The sequence below is a fragment of the Convolutriloba macropyga genome, chromosome 15 (genome assembly GCF_964194025.1).
Source record: "Convolutriloba macropyga chromosome 15, txConMacr16.3, whole genome shotgun sequence".
In the NCBI taxonomy this organism is placed as follows: Eukaryota; Metazoa; Xenacoelomorpha; order Acoela; family Convolutidae; genus Convolutriloba; species Convolutriloba macropyga.
In genome coordinates, this window is record NC_134482.1 from 1,893,676 (window position 1) to 1,912,529 (window position 18,854).

The following is an 18,854-nucleotide window of genomic DNA, read 5'->3' on the forward strand; positions in this document are numbered from 1 at the left end:
GTTAAATTTTCCTTGAGGAAATATATCCCAAATTTTTATATAGGTTACTCCTGTTTTCTGTGTCATGATTTACTCCGTCTATAAAGCTTTTTGCAACTTCATTTCCTTGAATTCCAAAAACTATGAATTTTCACTCTTCATCTAGTGTTCGAGTTTCTGTTGGGTCAGGATTCAATTTCTGATATGTTGTTTTTGGTTAGACAACCGAAAAATAGGACTTTATCTCCTCAAATTAGTCACGCATTTTCTCCTCCGAAAGACTTACCTCTTTTTTATATTCTTGTGTCACTTCTAAAAGGTTTTTTACAAAAACAGGTCCACCTAATCGCACTTAATCTTTAGTTATTGCAAGCTCGAAAGGCTCGATCAATTTTGCCCATTGCCTTGAAGTTTTTCGCTTGTTAAATGAAAACAATCAACATGAAACCATCTTTGAAACCACCCTTTGAAACAATTGATGCAGTTCAATTGCATGTCCTCACAGTTCAAACTGCAAGCTTCACATGGATATTTCCTGGAATCAGTTGTTATCGCTGCTTATTTTTATATTTGGTTTACACCGTCATATTAGAGAAAAAGCTGAAAGATAGGAAATCAAAACCGCCTACATTTTTCAAATAGTTTTTACTCAAAAAAGGGGACAAATTCTATGTGTCTTTTTGATTCTAATTAATTTGTTTAGGTAACCGAATTTTAGCTGATTTTTTCCTCTTGTTTCCCTCCATAAGTGTAATTTGAGCCAAAAAAATTATATGTAAGATCTTTTATGAAGTTGTTGCAGCGGCTCTGATCGTTTTTTTTGTCAGTGGACCAAAACTTTCTCAAATTTTATCAATAGCAAGTCTTTGATTTTTTCAATAGTGATGTTTTTGGATTTTTTGGACGGCTTTTGGACTCTGGGCTTATTATGAAGGCGCTTACATTTTCTATTTTTAAAGATGTAGTGATTCAATCATTTCCATGACTGCCGGTATTGGAATTAAATCTTGGCTTCAAAATTGTGGTGATTTTAATTTTGATGACAAAAAGTTTTCCAAAATGGAAAAATGTTCTCGGTTCAATTACTTTATCGTTTATCATTTTAAACCTTTGAGTTGGTAGGATTTGAACTTTACCTGTAATCACATACATGTAGTTTCTTCGTTGTTTAGATGAAAAGCAAGTTTGAACTAGCAAAAATTGATCCATCAAGGAGTTCGCAGTTGATATAAGTGTAAAGGTGTTGTTCTAGTTCATATTCGGCACTAGAGTAAGATGTATATGTTCTAAAAGAAAGAGCAAAGTGCGCATTAAGGCTTAAAAAGCAATTAAAGACGCGTAAAATAAGTTGTTTTCGTTTGGTATTTTGTATATCACTGCTTCTGGTCGACAACTTAGATACTATGCTAAAGGTCAAAGACCCCTGAGTACTATGCTTAATTGGAACTTACTTAGCTTATGAAACTTATTAACTAATTATCTAAAAGTTTAAAATCTAGTTCATAATCAAAGCTAACAGAGTTGAGTTTGGTTCAGAAAATTTTTCACGATTTGCTGCAGAGAAAAAGATGCTGATTTGTGAATTTTTTGTCTTGGTGTGGGTGGGCGTAGGAGTGAGGGTTGGTTCGGGCACAGTTGTCATAGTTGACAGTGGGTCTGAGATTCTGAAAGCAGGACATGTTGGTAAGTTATTGAAGGAATCATTTAAAATAATTTTAATTACTCAAACAATTCAGTACTGTCAAATGGTAGATGGAATTTAACATGCCCGGGGGGTTTAGGAATCAGTAAAGGAAAATGTAAAATTCTGGGCAACTATTGACGACAATAAGTTTTCACAGGAAAGTGCCCGCATCGCTTGGCGCTGAACATTAAAAGATTTTATTTTCCTGCAAATTTTGCTAAATTAAGCGGCAAAATTTATTAAGAAATGCGGTGAACTTTGTTTTCCACGGTAAAGTGTAAAGACTACTTTGATAATCAACAAGAACCCCCTAATTTTATCCCAGAAAAGCTGCCAACAGGGAGTGTATATGTTATCATAAAAGAAGAACCATTTTAAACTAGGACCAGAGTAACCGCAATCTAATTAATAATTTTTGAAATCCATCGTTCTTTTGGATTAGTCCAACCATAATTAGAGAACTCAGGGTACGATTTCATCGGTCACTAAAACTTCGAGGCAGAAGGCTTAGTTTGAAAGTTTGAAATTAGAGTTTAAGAAAAGAAAGTCCATTTTTTGTCGTAAACTTATAGTGTGCTATGGGACACTAACTTTAGGTTAAAAAATTAGACTTTTACTTCTGGATCAAACCGTTATAAATAATCGTCTGCTTCGCAATCAGAGACGGAGAAGTTTGGTTTATTTCAACTCCCGTATATTTATGAGAAAACTCTTCCACTAATCTGTAAAATTGTCCTCTTAACTTCAATTCCAAATGAAATTCAACACTTTCGTACCATTTGTTCTCTACATACGTCAGAACAAAATCTTGCTTCCTCTCAGGCCTCGTGTCCAGCACAAGGGCGCAAGCGCCTTAGTGTCAGGGCACTAACTCCCCAGGATGATTAAAATTTCGCTCTAACATATGAATTCGATCTTTTAATGAATTGCAGTGAAAGTAGATACTTTTTTCACCATGATACAGCAACCAATTGAACTTCTTAGTCGTTCTCAGATAGCAAATTAAAAGAACAGAGTAAAAGCTAATCGTGTCGTAAAGTTAATAAAGGGTTCTAACTTGCACAGCAGTAAATGCTAACTCTCGTTTCAAAGGAACTACATTGAACTGCAGTGACCACCACGAAAATATAAAATTGTCGTTTTTAATTAAATTTTGATTATATTTCAAAAGATGCGCGTTGTTACAATTCTACAGGAAGCATTTTTCTGCTCTTGTCTCTTCTGATTTGTTTTTTTTAGGATCCAGGATTTTTCAAGAACATTTTTCCATCAAAGAATTGCTGCAATGCATATTAAAACACGACTTTTCTTTTGGAACCTCGGTAAAATAAATTGACCGACGAGGAATCGTAAAAGAAAACAGGCTTACAAAGCAATAAGGAGAAAAACCAACTAGGTTTAGAGATCCCTATTCTATTATGAACAAATTGACTTACTTATTTTTTTAAGCTCGACTATTTGGCCAATGAAAATTACTATTACTATAGTATGCCGGGCAGAAACTCAGACTCTGCTTTTGGAGCTTGTCGTGCAAAAAAACTAATAATAATTTTTACGAAATCACATATAAATAGAAATGTTTTCTTTCTTACTTCCTTCCCAGTTTGATCAGACCTGGAAAACTTAGTAAAGCCTAAGCACCGTTTGAGTCTTAATCCGTACTATGTCTTGTCTAAGTCCGTACTAAAAAACCGTACTATGTGTTGTCAAGTTTACTACGGCACCGTACTACGGCCGAACTAAGATTTATAAGGTGCCGTGCTAATGCCGTATCAAGACTAATAAGGTGCCGTAGTAAGGCCGTACCAAGATTAATAAGGTTTTTACGGTAAAATAATAGCTGGAAAAATGTCGGAAAAGGCCCCTGTCAGGTTGACAAACCGACTTTTGAGACTTTTCGAGTATGTTCTGCGTGTGTTTCCCTCCTCCCTTCTCATCCGGGCTGGGGACCGGCTACAGAAGAGTTACAAACTAAAGCTATAAGAGAATTGAGCAGAGCACTAGATAGAAAAACTAGGTTCAAAAAAGCTCTCTCCAAAAAAGACAACTTTATAATAAAACCTAAAAAATTGTCGGAAAAGGCTCCAGTCAAGTTAAAAAACCGACTTTTGAGACTTTTCCAGCCTGTTCGGTATGTGTTTTTGTTCTCCTTTCTCATCCAGGGTGGAGACATTATTTTCAAAAAAAAAGATAATAATGCAAAAAAAAACAGGCTATATTTTAAAGGACTCAGTACACCTAACAAAGCAAACATGAAAACAAAGAAAAAAGAAACAATACCACTTTGTGAACCAATTTTGTTGTGATAATAGGTGAAAAGACTGGGTTCACTAATGATCAACGGTCAAACATTACGCAATCTTTTTCTAGGTGACCAAGAAAAAGTAAAAATGAGTCCAGTTTTTCAAAAAACGATTTTTCTTCAAAAATCCTTACTCTTCTTGCAAAACTTGAAAATTGATAAAATTTTTACGTTATATGAAATGCAAAGATAGCGAATAGTCAAGGAAACACAATAGATGGTCGAAAACACTAAAATATCCAAGATTGAACGGACCTCCAATTTTAGAAGAGTTTCGGGAGAAGAATTTTTTAAAACATAAAGAAAGCTTTTCTTTTACTCGAGCCTTTTCTACATATATTATGGTCTTTTTGCAACTTAGACACGTCTACCAGTGATACCTAACAAGTTCCCAACGTCATAGTGCCAAAATAAACCCAATTAAGAGATTTATTTGCAAAAAAAGACTATATCTTAGAGGAGTCAGTACACCTAACAAAGCAAAAATGAAATAAAAAACTCTATAATACCACTTCTGTGACCCAATTTCCTCGTGTTAATAGGTAAACAGACTGGGTAGAGTAATGATCAACGTCAAACGTTAGGCAATTGTGCTCTAGGTGACCGAGAACAGGTAAAATGGAATCCAATTTTTCATAAAACAATTTTTCTTGAAAAATCCTAAAATTTTTTTGCAAAATTTGAAAATTGACGAAATTTGTACGTTATATATGCAATTCAAATAGTGAGTATTGTTGAGGGTACACCAAAAATTGCCGAAAAACTAAAATATCCAAGATTCAACAGACCTCTAAATTAAGGAGAGTTAATTCGTAAAATAGTGCAAATTTTATTTGATGCACTTACACCGCAAAAATTTGTTTTTCCAAACTTCAGTTCGCAGTTAATAATTTTTCGAAACGTAATACGTAGGAATTGGTCTTTTTTGGAACAAATTCACAGTTTTGACGCTTTTGATGATTTCTGGATTTAAACGTTTTTCTGGTTGATCAATGACATGAACTGCAGTAGATATCATTAGACTTCCAAAGTTCTGTACGGCCTTACAAAGGGCGTAACAGGTTTTTGCTATTTCGAATTGTTTCAAGGTAAAATTTTTGACCGTCGGGAGTACCTGCAGAGCAAGTTAACGTTTGAAAACAACACCTTGGAAAAATTACAAAACTTGGTACGGCCTGGAGCATCGCCGTTCTAAGTTTTTGTAATTTATAATAGATGTTAAAATTGCCAAAAAAGTAATGAAAAAATGACTCGTATGAGAAAAGCATTGATTTTAAAATCGAATTTAGGAAATTAAAATTTTGAAATTGGTAATTACATCAATTGGATATAGTGCCGAGAAAACTAATTGCGGCCTTATACGGTGCCGTACAGAGTTTTGTAAGTTTTCTACCGCAGCGTATAAGTCTTGATAAATTTTCAAAGTTTTGTTTAAGGTGGGCAACCTGGGGTTGGATACACAGAAGCTGTTCTTGCAACATTGGCATTGTAATATTATGTATCTATTTCGAAAAAGTGCTATTTGACAGAACAGTTGAAACCTTTGTGTTTGATTTTTTTGAGTGCTGTAATGTTGATTTGCTGAGACAACAATTAACTCTTCCACTGCAAAAAGTCTGAAAGATATAGCTTTCTTTGATACTATACTTTTGGACACATTGAATTCAATTCACGAGTCAAATCTCTTGAGTGGTGTGTCAACATTGAAGGCATTGTGTCAACACAAGCGCAAAAAAAAATATCCTAAAAACTGTTGTGAGGAAATATTACGTCAAGATTTTCATTTGACTTAAAACTCTAAATTCCTTTTTCTTTCGCCAGAGAGTTCTCAACCGATCAGTGAACCCTTTTCGACATCTTGATGAAGTTGAAACTTGTTCTATTTTGTAGTACGCAAGAATTTTTGCAACAAATTCAATTGAGTAAAATTAATTTAAATTTCCGATTTCTGCACTATCATAGAAGTTTACCTCTTTCCGAGAAAAATTCGTTTGTTCAGACTTTTCATTCATCCCATTTTCTGATTTGAGTTATTGAGAACTTTTGGGTTGTAATATTGAACTTCAGTTCTCATCTGCACTCTCTCTTGAAATCCTAAATCAGCGAAACCATCTCACTTTTTCACGTCTGTTCAAGTCTCAATGGAATTCCAACGGTTTTCAAGTAAAATGGAAACATGAGAGTATACATTCAATCTGACATGGATTTATAAACTGAATATGTTAATGAAAATTTACAACCCTTCGTTGCACGATTGACACCGACGAGGTATCATGTCTCATCAACGCGCTGACCATTTGGCGACAAGCTTACTTTGGAACCTTTCCATAGATGGGAAAGATGGCACGTGAATTTAAAGTCTGGAACATTATAAAAAGAAGGACTTACACTTGAAATTTTTGGAGAAGACCCCCCAGACAACGTTATTTTGCCCCCAAAGCCGGTTTAAAAGCAAAACGTTGAAGAAGACAAAGCTGAAAGTGAACGTGATTGCAGAATCAGAGACATCCAACAAAACAATACAAGGTCTCAATATATAAGAAGATCTGAGCTGCCAGAAGTCATTGTTCCTGGAAACCATGTGACAGCAAATTGGTTACCTGTCCTATTTGAATCTTGTAGAAGGAGGACGTCGAATGTTGTTGATTTTAATTATCCAACAACGAGATTGACAAGATGAACTTTGGAATCCTCTTGAGGATTTCTTCACAAAGCAACGCAAAATTACAATTGATATATGTTTTCTTAACCCGACAGTGGCAAAAAAGAGATTGAATCGAAAACTACTTCTGATCTTTTTGCGAGCTTCCTTGAATGGCGATCTCAGTAGGCATGAAAAATCAATAACACAAGATGTATTCAACGCAAAAATATACTCGACGGCGCAATCCAATGAAAAATAATAAAGCAGACAAACAAGCTTAAAAAAGCAAAAGAGTTGGCAATCAGTATCATGATGGGCATACAAAATGAACTAAAAAATACATACTGCCAAAAATTCCAAATACACAGCTAGCACAGGCGATATAGCCTGCTTGCTTAGAAAACGGCAGAGGGTACAGAGGCTGTAGGTTCAAGACTTTCAGAGTCTCCGAGTGGGGCGGGGGGGGCTGAAAGAATGTAAGATTAGGGTTTCAAAGGGAAGAAAATGTTGTAATATTGAGGGAGTAAATTTTGTAGAAATGGGCAGTCAAGGTGCTAAAATGGTGTAAGAGTGAGCAGGCAATTTGTTCAGAGGGGGTAAAATGATGTAGAATTAGGGCTACCAAGCGGGGTAAAATTGTGTAAGAGTGAGGGGTAATTTTTTGATAGGGGGCAATTCTAACAAATTTTATTCTTTCAGATGGACCGTCGAGAATTGGGCAAGCATAGATGGTCTAGAGGCTAAGAACAACCGGCTTAAGGTACAGAGATTGTAGGTTCAAGACTGTCAGTCTTCGAGTATGGGGGGCTAAAATAATAAATAATGTGAGATTAGAGCTTCGAAGGGGGGGGGGGGGGGTAATAGTGGGTAAGATGGTGTAAGAATTGGGCTGCTAAGAGGGTAAAATGATGTAAGAATGAGGGGGTGAAATATAAGTTAACCCCCCCCCCCTCCTCCTACATCTTTTTGGTCTGTCAAGGTGCCGGGGGGGGGGATAAAATGATCTAAGATTTATGGGTATTTTCTCCATTACCCCCCCCCCACTCTTACGCCCTCATTATTAAACCATTGTACCCCCTTTGGCAGCCCATTGCAGCCCGAAAAGGTGTCAGGGTTTTGAGCTGCATTTTCCTAAAAATTCTCCTATAGCAGTCGTACTCTTACATCTTTTTGGGCGATAAAATTCGACCGGAGAACGACTAAACTTTATGTTCCAATATGTACTTAGTTCTACAGTGGAGTTCAGTTAGGGTTGTCCATTCATAGGTGAACTCAAAACTCAATTAACTGTTGGACTCCTTTCTAAACTTCTACTAACTGGCTATTCCTACAACTATTCCAACAGTTTCTTTCAACACCTGCTAATAATTATCCTAATCAAAATTCCCGTGTCAAATTTCCAGACCAAAAATATGTAAGAGTGCGACTGCAATGATAAGACTCAGGTTTAAAAATAAACCAGCTCAAAAGTCTTTTTGGTTACCTTTTAGGACTGTTTTACGTATGGTTACTGCAACCCGTTCTTGGAACATACTGAGAGGAAATTAGGCATGTCAATTGACCCACATGGGCAATTCTATGTAAAGGGTACCATTGAGATCACAAATACGTCCTGCAGATGCTGAGATTTCAGATTTTCAGCTACAAATTGTGAGGTACTTTTAGGTGACGCTTTCCCCCCAGTGTACATGCCTGACGTAGTAGGAGAGGCGTCATTTTCCAGGGGAACCTTTTTGTTTGGGGAGGAGGCTGTGAGACAGCGTGGATTCCTCCGACTCTATTACCCTGTCTCCCAAGGATACGTGAAGCTTTTTGATAAAATGGAGGTGAGCTCTTCTTTGCATTTTTATTTACCCAATTTATAAGCGAATTAAAATTTTCTATGAATCTTGGAGGCTATGAATACTATAGCTTAAATAAAAACTTATGATCCGCATCTGTTTAACGTTAGTATATGTAAAATATGTAACTGGCCTGAAGCATTTATCATATCCAGCTCATTCAATTTTGGTGCAAGAATGCAAATAATTTTCATGGTATTTATACAAATAAATGCCCGTACCTAACGCTCAGGGAACATCAGTGCTGATTCAGAGCAGCTTCAGAGAAATTTTTGATCTCAGTATTGATTCAGATTGAATTCAGAATAGTTTCTGTATCGATTCTGAAAGCTTTCTGAATCAGACCAAAATTCAGATTCAGTGTTCTCTGAACTTTCCTGAATCAGTGGAAAATTCAGAATGCGTTTCTGAGAATTGCCTCTGAATGAGAATGAAAATCAGAAAATTCTCTCAGCCCTAAAGAGTGAAGCAAAAAAATTTTTCGTCAACTTCTTTACCGTTTTTACTAGCTTTTCGAACAAAATCCAACTGTAGCCGAAAAAAAAAAGAATAACATCTTTGCTGATATATTCCGGTATAGTAGAACAAATTGATATCGACTCTTTTGCGGAATTCTTGGCTCTTTGCAATTATTGGCCTAGAACCAGCTGAAGGGGTAATATGAACTGTGGATCTGTGGAAATTTTAGTCAGAACACGTTTATTTGAAAAAAGTTGTCATTTTTAGTTAAGGATCGACTGTACGGACCATGTTGATCTGCGAAAGAATTGGCCAGTGTACGTTTATTTGTTAAAAAGTTGTCATTATTTATAGAAGCAATTTTATTTATAATCAAATTTATAATAGGTCGTGGTTGGTATAGTGAAATATTGTGTTTCTCCTTGATTTTTAGTTCAGGATCGACTGTACGAGCATGTGAACAACGAATATGCAAAACATTTTGTCAACGTTTATACTGACTGACTGACTTTTGTAAGTTTATACTGACTGAATCTTTCTGAATTTCGTTCTGAATCAGTACTGAATTTGACTTAGTGATAGGTACGGGTGAAAAATTTTTATATTTTTTTTCCGAGTATTTAGCTCATTTATATATATATATATATATATATATATATATATATATATATATATACATCGGATCTTTTTCATCTCTCTAACACCCCTTACTACATCATATTCAAATCATCACCTCAGTTCATGCATCAAATGCAAAAAAAAATTACTCCACTCTTAGATTACATTAACTATAACGCCAGTTTTTAATATAATTTCAAGGTCCTATTACACTTTTATATCTAATTCATCAATTCTACTAGTCTTCTAACATCGTTAAGCCCCATTTTCTCAAACCAAAAAACCTCTTACATTACTATTTTTTAATACATCCAACCGTTATCTCGACATTAATTAAATCCAACTATCAACTGGTCTTCTTTTTTGATTTGAAGGTTTCTGGGGAAAATCACTAACCGCCTTTTCATGGTTTGAATGAAGTAAATTGAACCAAATACGTTCACATGGATAAGGTTTTATACGTTCTCTTGTCATGGATTTTTATTAGGTCAAGTATTTACTGATTATATCAGTTCTCTAACGAAATTTTACATAGTCTAAATGTACTATTGATTTTTTATCATACTCTAAGAAGTTTTTTTCAGGAATGAAAAATGTCGTATGAAAATTTGGCCAGTTAATCAAAACTGAACTCTTGGTTCATGGAATTTTCATTTCTTGTTTTGGGAAAACCATTATTGATACAGATCTGCATAATTCAATAACAATTGAACTTTTCGAGGTTCTCTAGAAACGCGAAATTCATGATCAATACTTTTGAACAAAATTTGATACCTTTTGTAATCTCCTAATCAGCGGGAAAAAACAAAGAACTCGCTAATTAAAATGGGATTTTTGACATACCCGGAAATAGACGAAATCAGCGCTGAATTAGTCTAAAAACATTGGATGGCCAGTACTCTTCATATCTGAATTGACAAGGCCTAGTCTTGAATTTTCGAGTAAAGTTTTCTGCTTGAAAAAAAAAACATATATTCACATCTCCAAGGTTTGTTTTAACTCTGATTCGATAAGACCCGTGCGTACTTGTATTTCTTAATTTTCATGACAATTCGAAACAATAGAGTTACTGGGACTCTGTTGTAATTATCTACAAGATACCTCAAGTATTACGAGCGAGTGTACTACTATAGCAATTGCCAGTTATAGCAAATAAATTGATGACCTTATGCTGCTCAAGCATAACTTCGCCACATGAGTATTTTTCAGACTATACGGGATAAATTTAGCCTGGCTGAACTCAATGTGGTGAATTGTGAGAGAGCCGAAGTTAAAAGAGCCGATTGAAAGAGAGCCTAATATTTACTCAAACAATTAAAAAGGGGATAGCAGAAAAGTTTCGCATCCAATAAATACGATTAAATAGAGGCAACCCCATTTCTTTGCTAACTTTCAATTAAAATGCAAGGAAAGATGCTTAATTTAGTTGATTCTCAACGAAACGGGTCTAAAAATTTAAAGATCGAGGGATACAGGAAAAATAAATCCTCTTCTACAAAGTAAACTGGAAATGCATTGAAAAGCATTGCTTATCAACTGTCACAACAAATGCACAAATAACAAGCCTTATTTCCCTGCCAGGTGCACACAAACACCCCCAAAAAACGTCACAAGCACAAAGAAATCTAGGCAATTGAAGAGCACCTACAAAAATTTCGTAAAGGAATGACGAAATCATCGAACAAATTCCGGAGTGTGATGAACCAAGTTAGCCTTCGTTATTTTCTTTACTATCATTAAAAAAAGTTTTACCACCAATACCAGGAAAAGTTTCTGATATTGCTTTTAGCAACTCCTGGGGCAGAACTAAAATGGGAAAGCAGTTTATTTCGGCAAAAAGCTTATTGCTCAGGGTTTTTTTCCGACAAGATTTTTTATATAAAACCCGGCTGATTGTGAAAAAATTCTTAGTGACGGAACTTTTCGAACGGCTTCACCTCCTTTTACCCAAATACATACAATTTTTTTATTTCAGTGGAAGTAAAATTCTGCTTGTTTTTTTTTGTTTTTATTTTTAAAAAAGACTATACTAGTTACTTATTATGTGTTCTTATTGAAAAGAGCAACTGACTTGAGAAAGCTTTCCAACCTGAAAATTTTTTGTTTGATTTTGATATAGGCTTCATATCTGCCGTATTGCACGAACTGCCTGATGCAAATAACTATGCTGGAACGCTCGCTGGAAAAAAGTTGGTCAAAGTCATGCAAATTTTAGAGTTGTGGTACGAAAACTAAAAACTGAAGAAAACCTGCTCTCTTGCGCGTATCGAACTCAATGACCTCAATTTTATTATATTGAAGACAAACCGCCCATAAATAACTCAAAATACACTTGATTTGCAATGATTCAGTACTGAATTTGAGTTTTGCTATCGATATATGCTGGTTCAGTGCTCAAATGCTCTGAGACTCAACTCCGGGTAGTGCAGCGCTATAAACCCAAATGCTAATGTGCACTTAGCGTGAGATAGTAGATATGAATTGTTACAAAATTAAGAATCAGTTAGTTGTCCTTATTCAAGCAATTTGCGATTCTCGTCGTAAATTAATTGAACAGACTCTGAAAAGATTTGCACACTTAAGAAATTTTTAGTTCATTTTATTCTTTTTAAATTGATTATAAGATGATCACTTTTCAGTTCTTTTCTTCCGATAGTTTAAAGATTTATTAGAATTTTAATGAGCATAGAGATTATACCCCCCCCCCCCCCAAAGAATCTCAACTATATCAAAAGGGGCAGGCTAATATTCTGTGCAGGTATAATGAGAAAGCCCCGAAAATAACATGCACTCTCGGGTCAGAAACAAATTCGGGCAAATTTCGGACAAAACTTATTTGTCCAAACCTATAACCCGGATTTAAGGAACTTCGACAATGACTCCAATAGCCCTCCCATCAAAACTTCATGATTATTATTAGAAAATTGAGACTGTTCATTTAACTCAACGCGATTTCTGAATTCGTCCAATGATCGCAAATTTCACACCATCATCTGCTCCATGTGATTGGATAATAATCTTTTCAATAATCTGTATATCGGGGTAATAAGTTGAAATTGTGATTTTGTGTTTAGATGGTGTGGGATTATGTGTTCAGTGAAGAACTGCAGATGGATCCGACTACCTGTCCGGCTGTTGTCCTCTACTCGCCACTTGGTCAGTTAATTTAATTCCTTCCACAATGTTGGGGTCCCAAACCCAACTGACCTCTGATCAGACCATGTTCCTTACAGAGTCTACGCACGCTCAATTTTTTTTTACCAGACTATGTATTTGGAGCGCACCATGTGCATGTGCGCTCAAAGTTGGTCTGGTCAAAGGTCGCAGCGGTATGGAATCTCAGTTTGGTTCATTCTAATAATTTAATTTTTACCAATGAAAAAAATGGAGCACCTTGCTCAATCTGCACAATCTTGATATGTTTTTCACAGCTTGAGATAATTTAGTAAGATAGCAGTTATCATACAATGTCATGACAAATAAACATATATCCCTATAAGCCCGGGTTGAACCTATAAACAAAAAATTACCCATAAAATTATAACTTCATATTATGGCGTCTATCAAAAGTTGCAGTCATAGAACTTTCACAAAAGGGAGTTCTATGAAATTAAATTTTTGAAATTTTTGAATACATCATGAAAAGGAGGGAAAAAATATATTTTAAAAAACTAACTTAGAAAAAAAATTATGGCAAAGTTATAGTTTTACCAATCTTTTAAAACTTTTTCAATTTATGAAGTCAATGGTCCATAATATGAAAGTTCTGTGATTATAACTTTTGGTCAACCCGGGAGTGTTTAAAGCGCAGGGTTTTTTAAACAGAAGTTTAGAGGCAAGTTTAAATGTACTGTGAAGTTTTCCTATTGGAGAGTCTAGAGTTGAGCAGAAAGATAATTTTAATTTCGTTTGACTAGTATCTTTACAACCTAAATCTTTCCTAGCCACAAAATCGACTTAAAAAACATCCTTGTTTGATCCGACGATCATTTCCTTAGTAAAGGCCTCAATTTATGAAAAAACTGTCCTTAAATGGGATGAAGAGCCCGTTCTCGGCCAATATTTGGTATGAAAAGAATCTGTCTCGACTTTATTAACTGTTTTCCACTTCAACTGGAACTGAAAACACTGTCTGAATAGATTATTCTCTCGGACTTTATATTGAACTTACGTCAAAATTCACGAACTCTGAATTATGCAGGTTTTTATAAATATGCTTTATCAATAAACAACAAATCAATTTTGCAATTTTTCTTTTCCGTTACATTTTTTTCTTGTGCATATTGAGGTGGCTCGCCAAACCGTCTTTTCTGGCGGTGAGTCCGTCTGTTTTTCTGCGGAATTTGTCTTGATTCAGAATTTGTTGAGTTTGTTTTGATTTAGTTAAATGGTTAAAAGTGACCTGCGATATAATGTGTTTCCTAATATTTTGACTTTCTGTATAAAAAGTTAACCTTATTCAGGACCAATTAGTTTTCGACAATTTTTCAAGGGCATTTTTCTGATCGTTTAAATTCAGGACTAGATCAAGCGTCGTTATTTTACTCTATTAGCAAATTCTTTAACATTTTCTGCTACATATTCACAAATGAGTAATTATTTCAACGCGGTGTAGTTTATCAATGAGCTGAAGATGTTGATGCATAAATTTGCTCAAAACCTTTCTAATCATCCTCAATGAGAAAAACGGCTTTTCCGGAGTCTTTTTGGTATTGGCTATACCCAATTAACTCATTCACTAAATTTGTACAGAACAATGGTTTTCAAGTTTTGTGCATTTTTTGCAATTTAAGAATTCCCTGGAAAAAAATCAGAGTGTGAACGTTGCAATATATGCCAAAATAATGAAAACATGACAAATTTTTAAACCTTTTGGCAAATGTTAAAACGTGTCAAAAGATATTGCTCAATTTGTAAGTCAGGAGTTTATTGTTCGAAACCAGTGGCCTAAAATTTCTTCTATACGAAGTATTAGATCGATAACAACATGCTAGTGAAGTTACCAGAATCAAAACCAGAACTATGGGATTAACCAAAACACTCTAGCAAATTTGATAATTTTCAAACCAAAGTTAAAATGTATCCAAGTTCCAATTCCAACCAAAATTTTGTTTAAGAAACGTTGTCTTTTAGTGGATCTCAGAATCTGTGTACTGAATCCGTGTCCTAAAAAGAGCTTTCCTATCTGATACAAGCAAACATTTTCCAATCTGATTTTAGTTTTGTATCTTTTCTGCAGTTTTTGCATTTTTATTGGTTTATAGGATAAACCAATAATTTACAGGACAATCCAGAGGACAAAAACTGTTAACTGACCGGGCCGAGCACATAAAAACGCAAAATTATGTGAAATAGGTGATAAGAACTCCATTTTATTGTAAGACTAACGCATAATGCTTTGAGAAGAACACATGGATGTTTCTAGGCGAATATCATACGTAACTTTTGCGTTTCTAAGCATAATTCTCAAATACTTTTTGCAATTATAAGCGTAGATCTTATGTAAGATAAATTGTAACTGGCGTTGACAAGTTAGAATTTTCAATGCAAATTTTTCAAATAACTTTTTGGTGACTTTAGAGAAATGATGATCTTTACGGTCCACAAGATTCGATAAGTTAACGACATTAATTTAACCTGAGAAATTGAAGAAGAAAGAACTAAAGAAATAACTTAGCATAATATAAGCTTGGCGTAGCTTGACAAGACGCTCTAGTACTTGTTCAACGGAAAAATGTCTAGCGTGACTGAGCATTGAGGAATATGAAAATATTTGGGAACATTATGAAAGATGTCCGAGTTCAGGAGCTCGCATACGAGTTCAGGAATTTACGGCTCCGATAGCTTCGCACCCTCTGCCGTCTTACGTACGTCGACAGGTTGGCTCATCCGTCCGCTTGTAAAAAATGTACCAGTTATCCCAACACCTTCTTCCGGACCGGAGGATGCTACAGAGTAATTAAGTATGCGCCAATTATTAACCAATCAGAATCGAGTATTTGAATTCAAATTTAAATGCGTATAAAACTTTCTATTATACGTTGAAACTTCAGAAAAAGTTAGTGTAACCTAATTTTAAGTAAATATAACCTAAATATGTACCGATTAGGGTGGTTTTCTGCTTAATACCCGTTGACGTAATGGTTAGAACGATAGATTTTCAAGTAAAAGATGCTTATTTGAGTCCAGTACTGGTCCATTCTGGAAACAGGTGCGCCTTTTAGACTCATTGGAAAATTTTAAGATCATATTTAAATAGTATTTTCATATCTTACAATTCGTATTTTTTAGTCCAAAAAATGTTTTAATTTTAGCTGCGAGTGAGATCAAAACTGAGATGGTAGATATAATGACGAATCTGGGAATCCCTTCTGTCACTTTGTTAAGCACAGCTCTGATGACTCTGGCGTTTGCTGGACTCGGTAGTACTGGACTGGTGATTGAATCAGGAGCAGAGGCAACTTTTGTAGTTCCAATCTACAGAGGAGTTCCAATGGACGATTGCACGCTGGCTGTAAAAGTTGCCGGAGTCGACATTACTGGTATACATGAATACTGAATTCTGGAATGTTCTCATTTTCTCCTAATTGCCACTCAAAACACTCAAAATAATAAATTGTATCTATAGCTGCATGTCATTCAGTATCTTCAAAAATTAGTTTTTCGTTTTCTCAAAAAGTGCTTATGAATATAGACAATCATAGCCTATCAAAAAAAGCTTACTCTGGTCGTGAGCAATTTCATTTATTTTCTACGCATTCTAGCAACCACCAAATTTGTATAAATTGAGCGCTATAACTTGAAAATTGAGTGGTAAAAGTACAAGAATTCAGGTTACAAAATTAAGCTGCGGATTCCAACAAAAAACATCCAGTTCTTCTAAATTGCAAACCCCAACCTTCCCTTTTGTTTCAAAAGGTATCTTTCCAGTTTTCATCCTCCATCTTCCAAACCACCCTCTTACACATACCAGCTTTCATTGGCTACAATGCACTCTGGCAATTTAACGGATTAATTTCAAAAATTCATTACGTAAACCGTTAAATTATGTAATTTCATCGCTCATCTTACTCAATGTTACCGAACTCAACCCCAATCTCACATATTTTTGAGCTGAATGGCCGCTTTTATTTTATCGATTCCATTTTAAGTCTTTACTTAGAAAACAGTTTTATGTTGTGATTTTAGGCTATCTGGTCAACCTCATCGTGGATGAAGGGGGCTCTTCTGGAACTTCAATTGAGTATGAAATTGCGAATGATATCAAAGCCAGAGTGTGCTACGTCGCACCGGATCCCTCAACTGAGGTGGCAGACCCTGCAACATACACGTTGCCATCCGGTCAGTTTTCTTAAATAAAGTTCACTCACGTCATGGTATGGTATGCCCCCCCAGGTTGAGGTCCCAGGCCGATATTCGATATGTCCAGACCCAGATGAACTCACAACGGGGGTGTCTTGCGTCTAAATTTACATAGTCTGGAAACACGGAAAAACGCACGAAAGTCTGGACATTAAAGTACGAAAGGGCTGATGAACGCACGAAAGTCTGATCATGAACGCACGAAAGTTTGGTGAGCGCACGAACGTCTGGACAGACATTTTCCGTCTGGGACGGTTTGGACATATCGACTTTCGATCTGGGACTTCGACCTCGGCCAGGTTGAAACCTTGACTCATGAGAAAACCAAAAATTCTATTATAGGGGGGGGGGGGCTTCATTGACTAAAACTACACAGTTGAGCCTCCCATTTAACATGGATGAAAAATCTTTTCACGGGTCGTGCTGAAGTCATCTTATGGACTAATTAGGTCGCGTTTGATCTGTTCATAAAACTTTTCAGTCGATCATTGTTTTTCATTAGTCGGGGCACAAACCTGCGAGATCAAACTGCGTTATCAACATTCAATTTGACCCCAAATCGAAGATGAAGATTTCGACATTCTTGTAGACTACCTATCTTTTTATCAACAGTCTACTCTTCATAAACAATTGCAAATATTCTTTTAAGGTCTTCGTCATGCGCTATATTTTAAAGATTTGTCTTTTTTTTAAACACGAACTCGGGAAAATCTAGATCATGTTCTTTTTTGTCCTGCCTAAGTTTTTTTCATAATTTGAACGAGCTTCAAATTCTGGACCATGTAATTTTTGTGGTCTGGACTGGTCTTTTTATAAAGATTTTCGAACGAGCAAATACACGCACCAAAAATGTGAACGAGTTAAAGTCTGGATCATAGGACTTTTCGGTCTGTCTGGGTATTTTCATAGGCAAAAGTGGTCTAGATGGGTATTTTCACCAGTCATTTTAGACGAGTACCTCATCCTGGGTAGGCTTAAACTAGTGTTTTCCTCTTCTCACTATTTTTGGCAATAGATTTTGGTGCCAGATTTTTTTTATTTTTAACCAAATAACAAAAGTCAATCAGCAAAAATAGTAAGAGCAGCTGAAACCTATATGACAGAAGATCCACAATTATAGATCAGGTAGCTATAAAAAGAGCGATACAACCCCATCCTTGGTCCCCTAAAAGTTTGTAAAATTTAAAGGCTTTTTCTCAGCGAGGGGGTAGTAAACAAATGAGAAATTTTGTCTCCAGTTCTTCCGTATTCTGTTCTCAAATTTAACCCTGCTAACAACTATATTTGTTAAGGTGAGATTCTCGAAATTAACGATGCCCAATTTCAAGCCCCGGAGGTTCTTTTCAACCCAGATCTGATGAAAATAGCAGGCGACGGACTGATCGAATCCCTCCAGAATGCAGTTGCTAAGTGTGATGAGGAAATCCGCGATGAACTCTGGGCAAATGTGGTTCTGGGTGGGGGTAACACCCTGTTTCCCGGTTTGGCTGAGAGAATCGAATCGGAATTGAAGAATGTTGGAGTTACGAATGCAAAAATTGTAGCACTCAAGGATCGAGAAATATCGGCATGGTTGGGCGCAAGAGAGTTTGCAGAATATCTTTGAATAAAAAACTAAATCTGCTCAGACGAAGCGAATTGTAAAATGCTGAAACATTTAAAATCAGCTCCTTAAATTTGAGTCCTATTATAATGATAACTAGCTCTCATTTAATTGAAAATGTAACAACTTGTCATGTTCGAAAGGAACCCTATCCCATTTAATTTCCTATTTTTCTTCCTTTCGTCTGCTCTAATACTTATAATTTTATTTATATGTAGAATGCATCATTTCCGGTTGCGGAAAGAAACCCCCACGGAAAAAAACCCCCACTTCGTTTTAGATAGGAAATAAACCCCCACAGAAATAAACCCCCACGGAAATAAACCGCCACGGAAATAAACCCCCACTTTACTATTAAAGAG

General features: G+C 35.7%; 1 protein-coding gene across 1 annotated transcript; it reads left to right on the forward strand.

Moving 5' to 3' along the window:
* The first annotated feature begins 1,501 nt into the window (after window positions 1-1,501).
* Window positions 1,502-18,620, forward strand: LOC142354343 (uncharacterized). The gene is made up of 6 exons (XM_075406616.1): window positions 1,502-1,662; window positions 8,275-8,435; window positions 12,602-12,683; window positions 15,842-16,069; window positions 16,716-16,868; window positions 18,182-18,620. The coding sequence occupies exons 1-6, from the start codon at window positions 1,548-1,550 to the stop codon at window positions 18,493-18,495; spliced, it is 1,053 nt and encodes a 350-aa protein (XP_075262731.1). The 5' UTR covers window positions 1,502-1,547; the 3' UTR covers window positions 18,496-18,620.
* The last annotated feature ends 234 nt before the right edge of the window (window positions 18,621-18,854 follow it).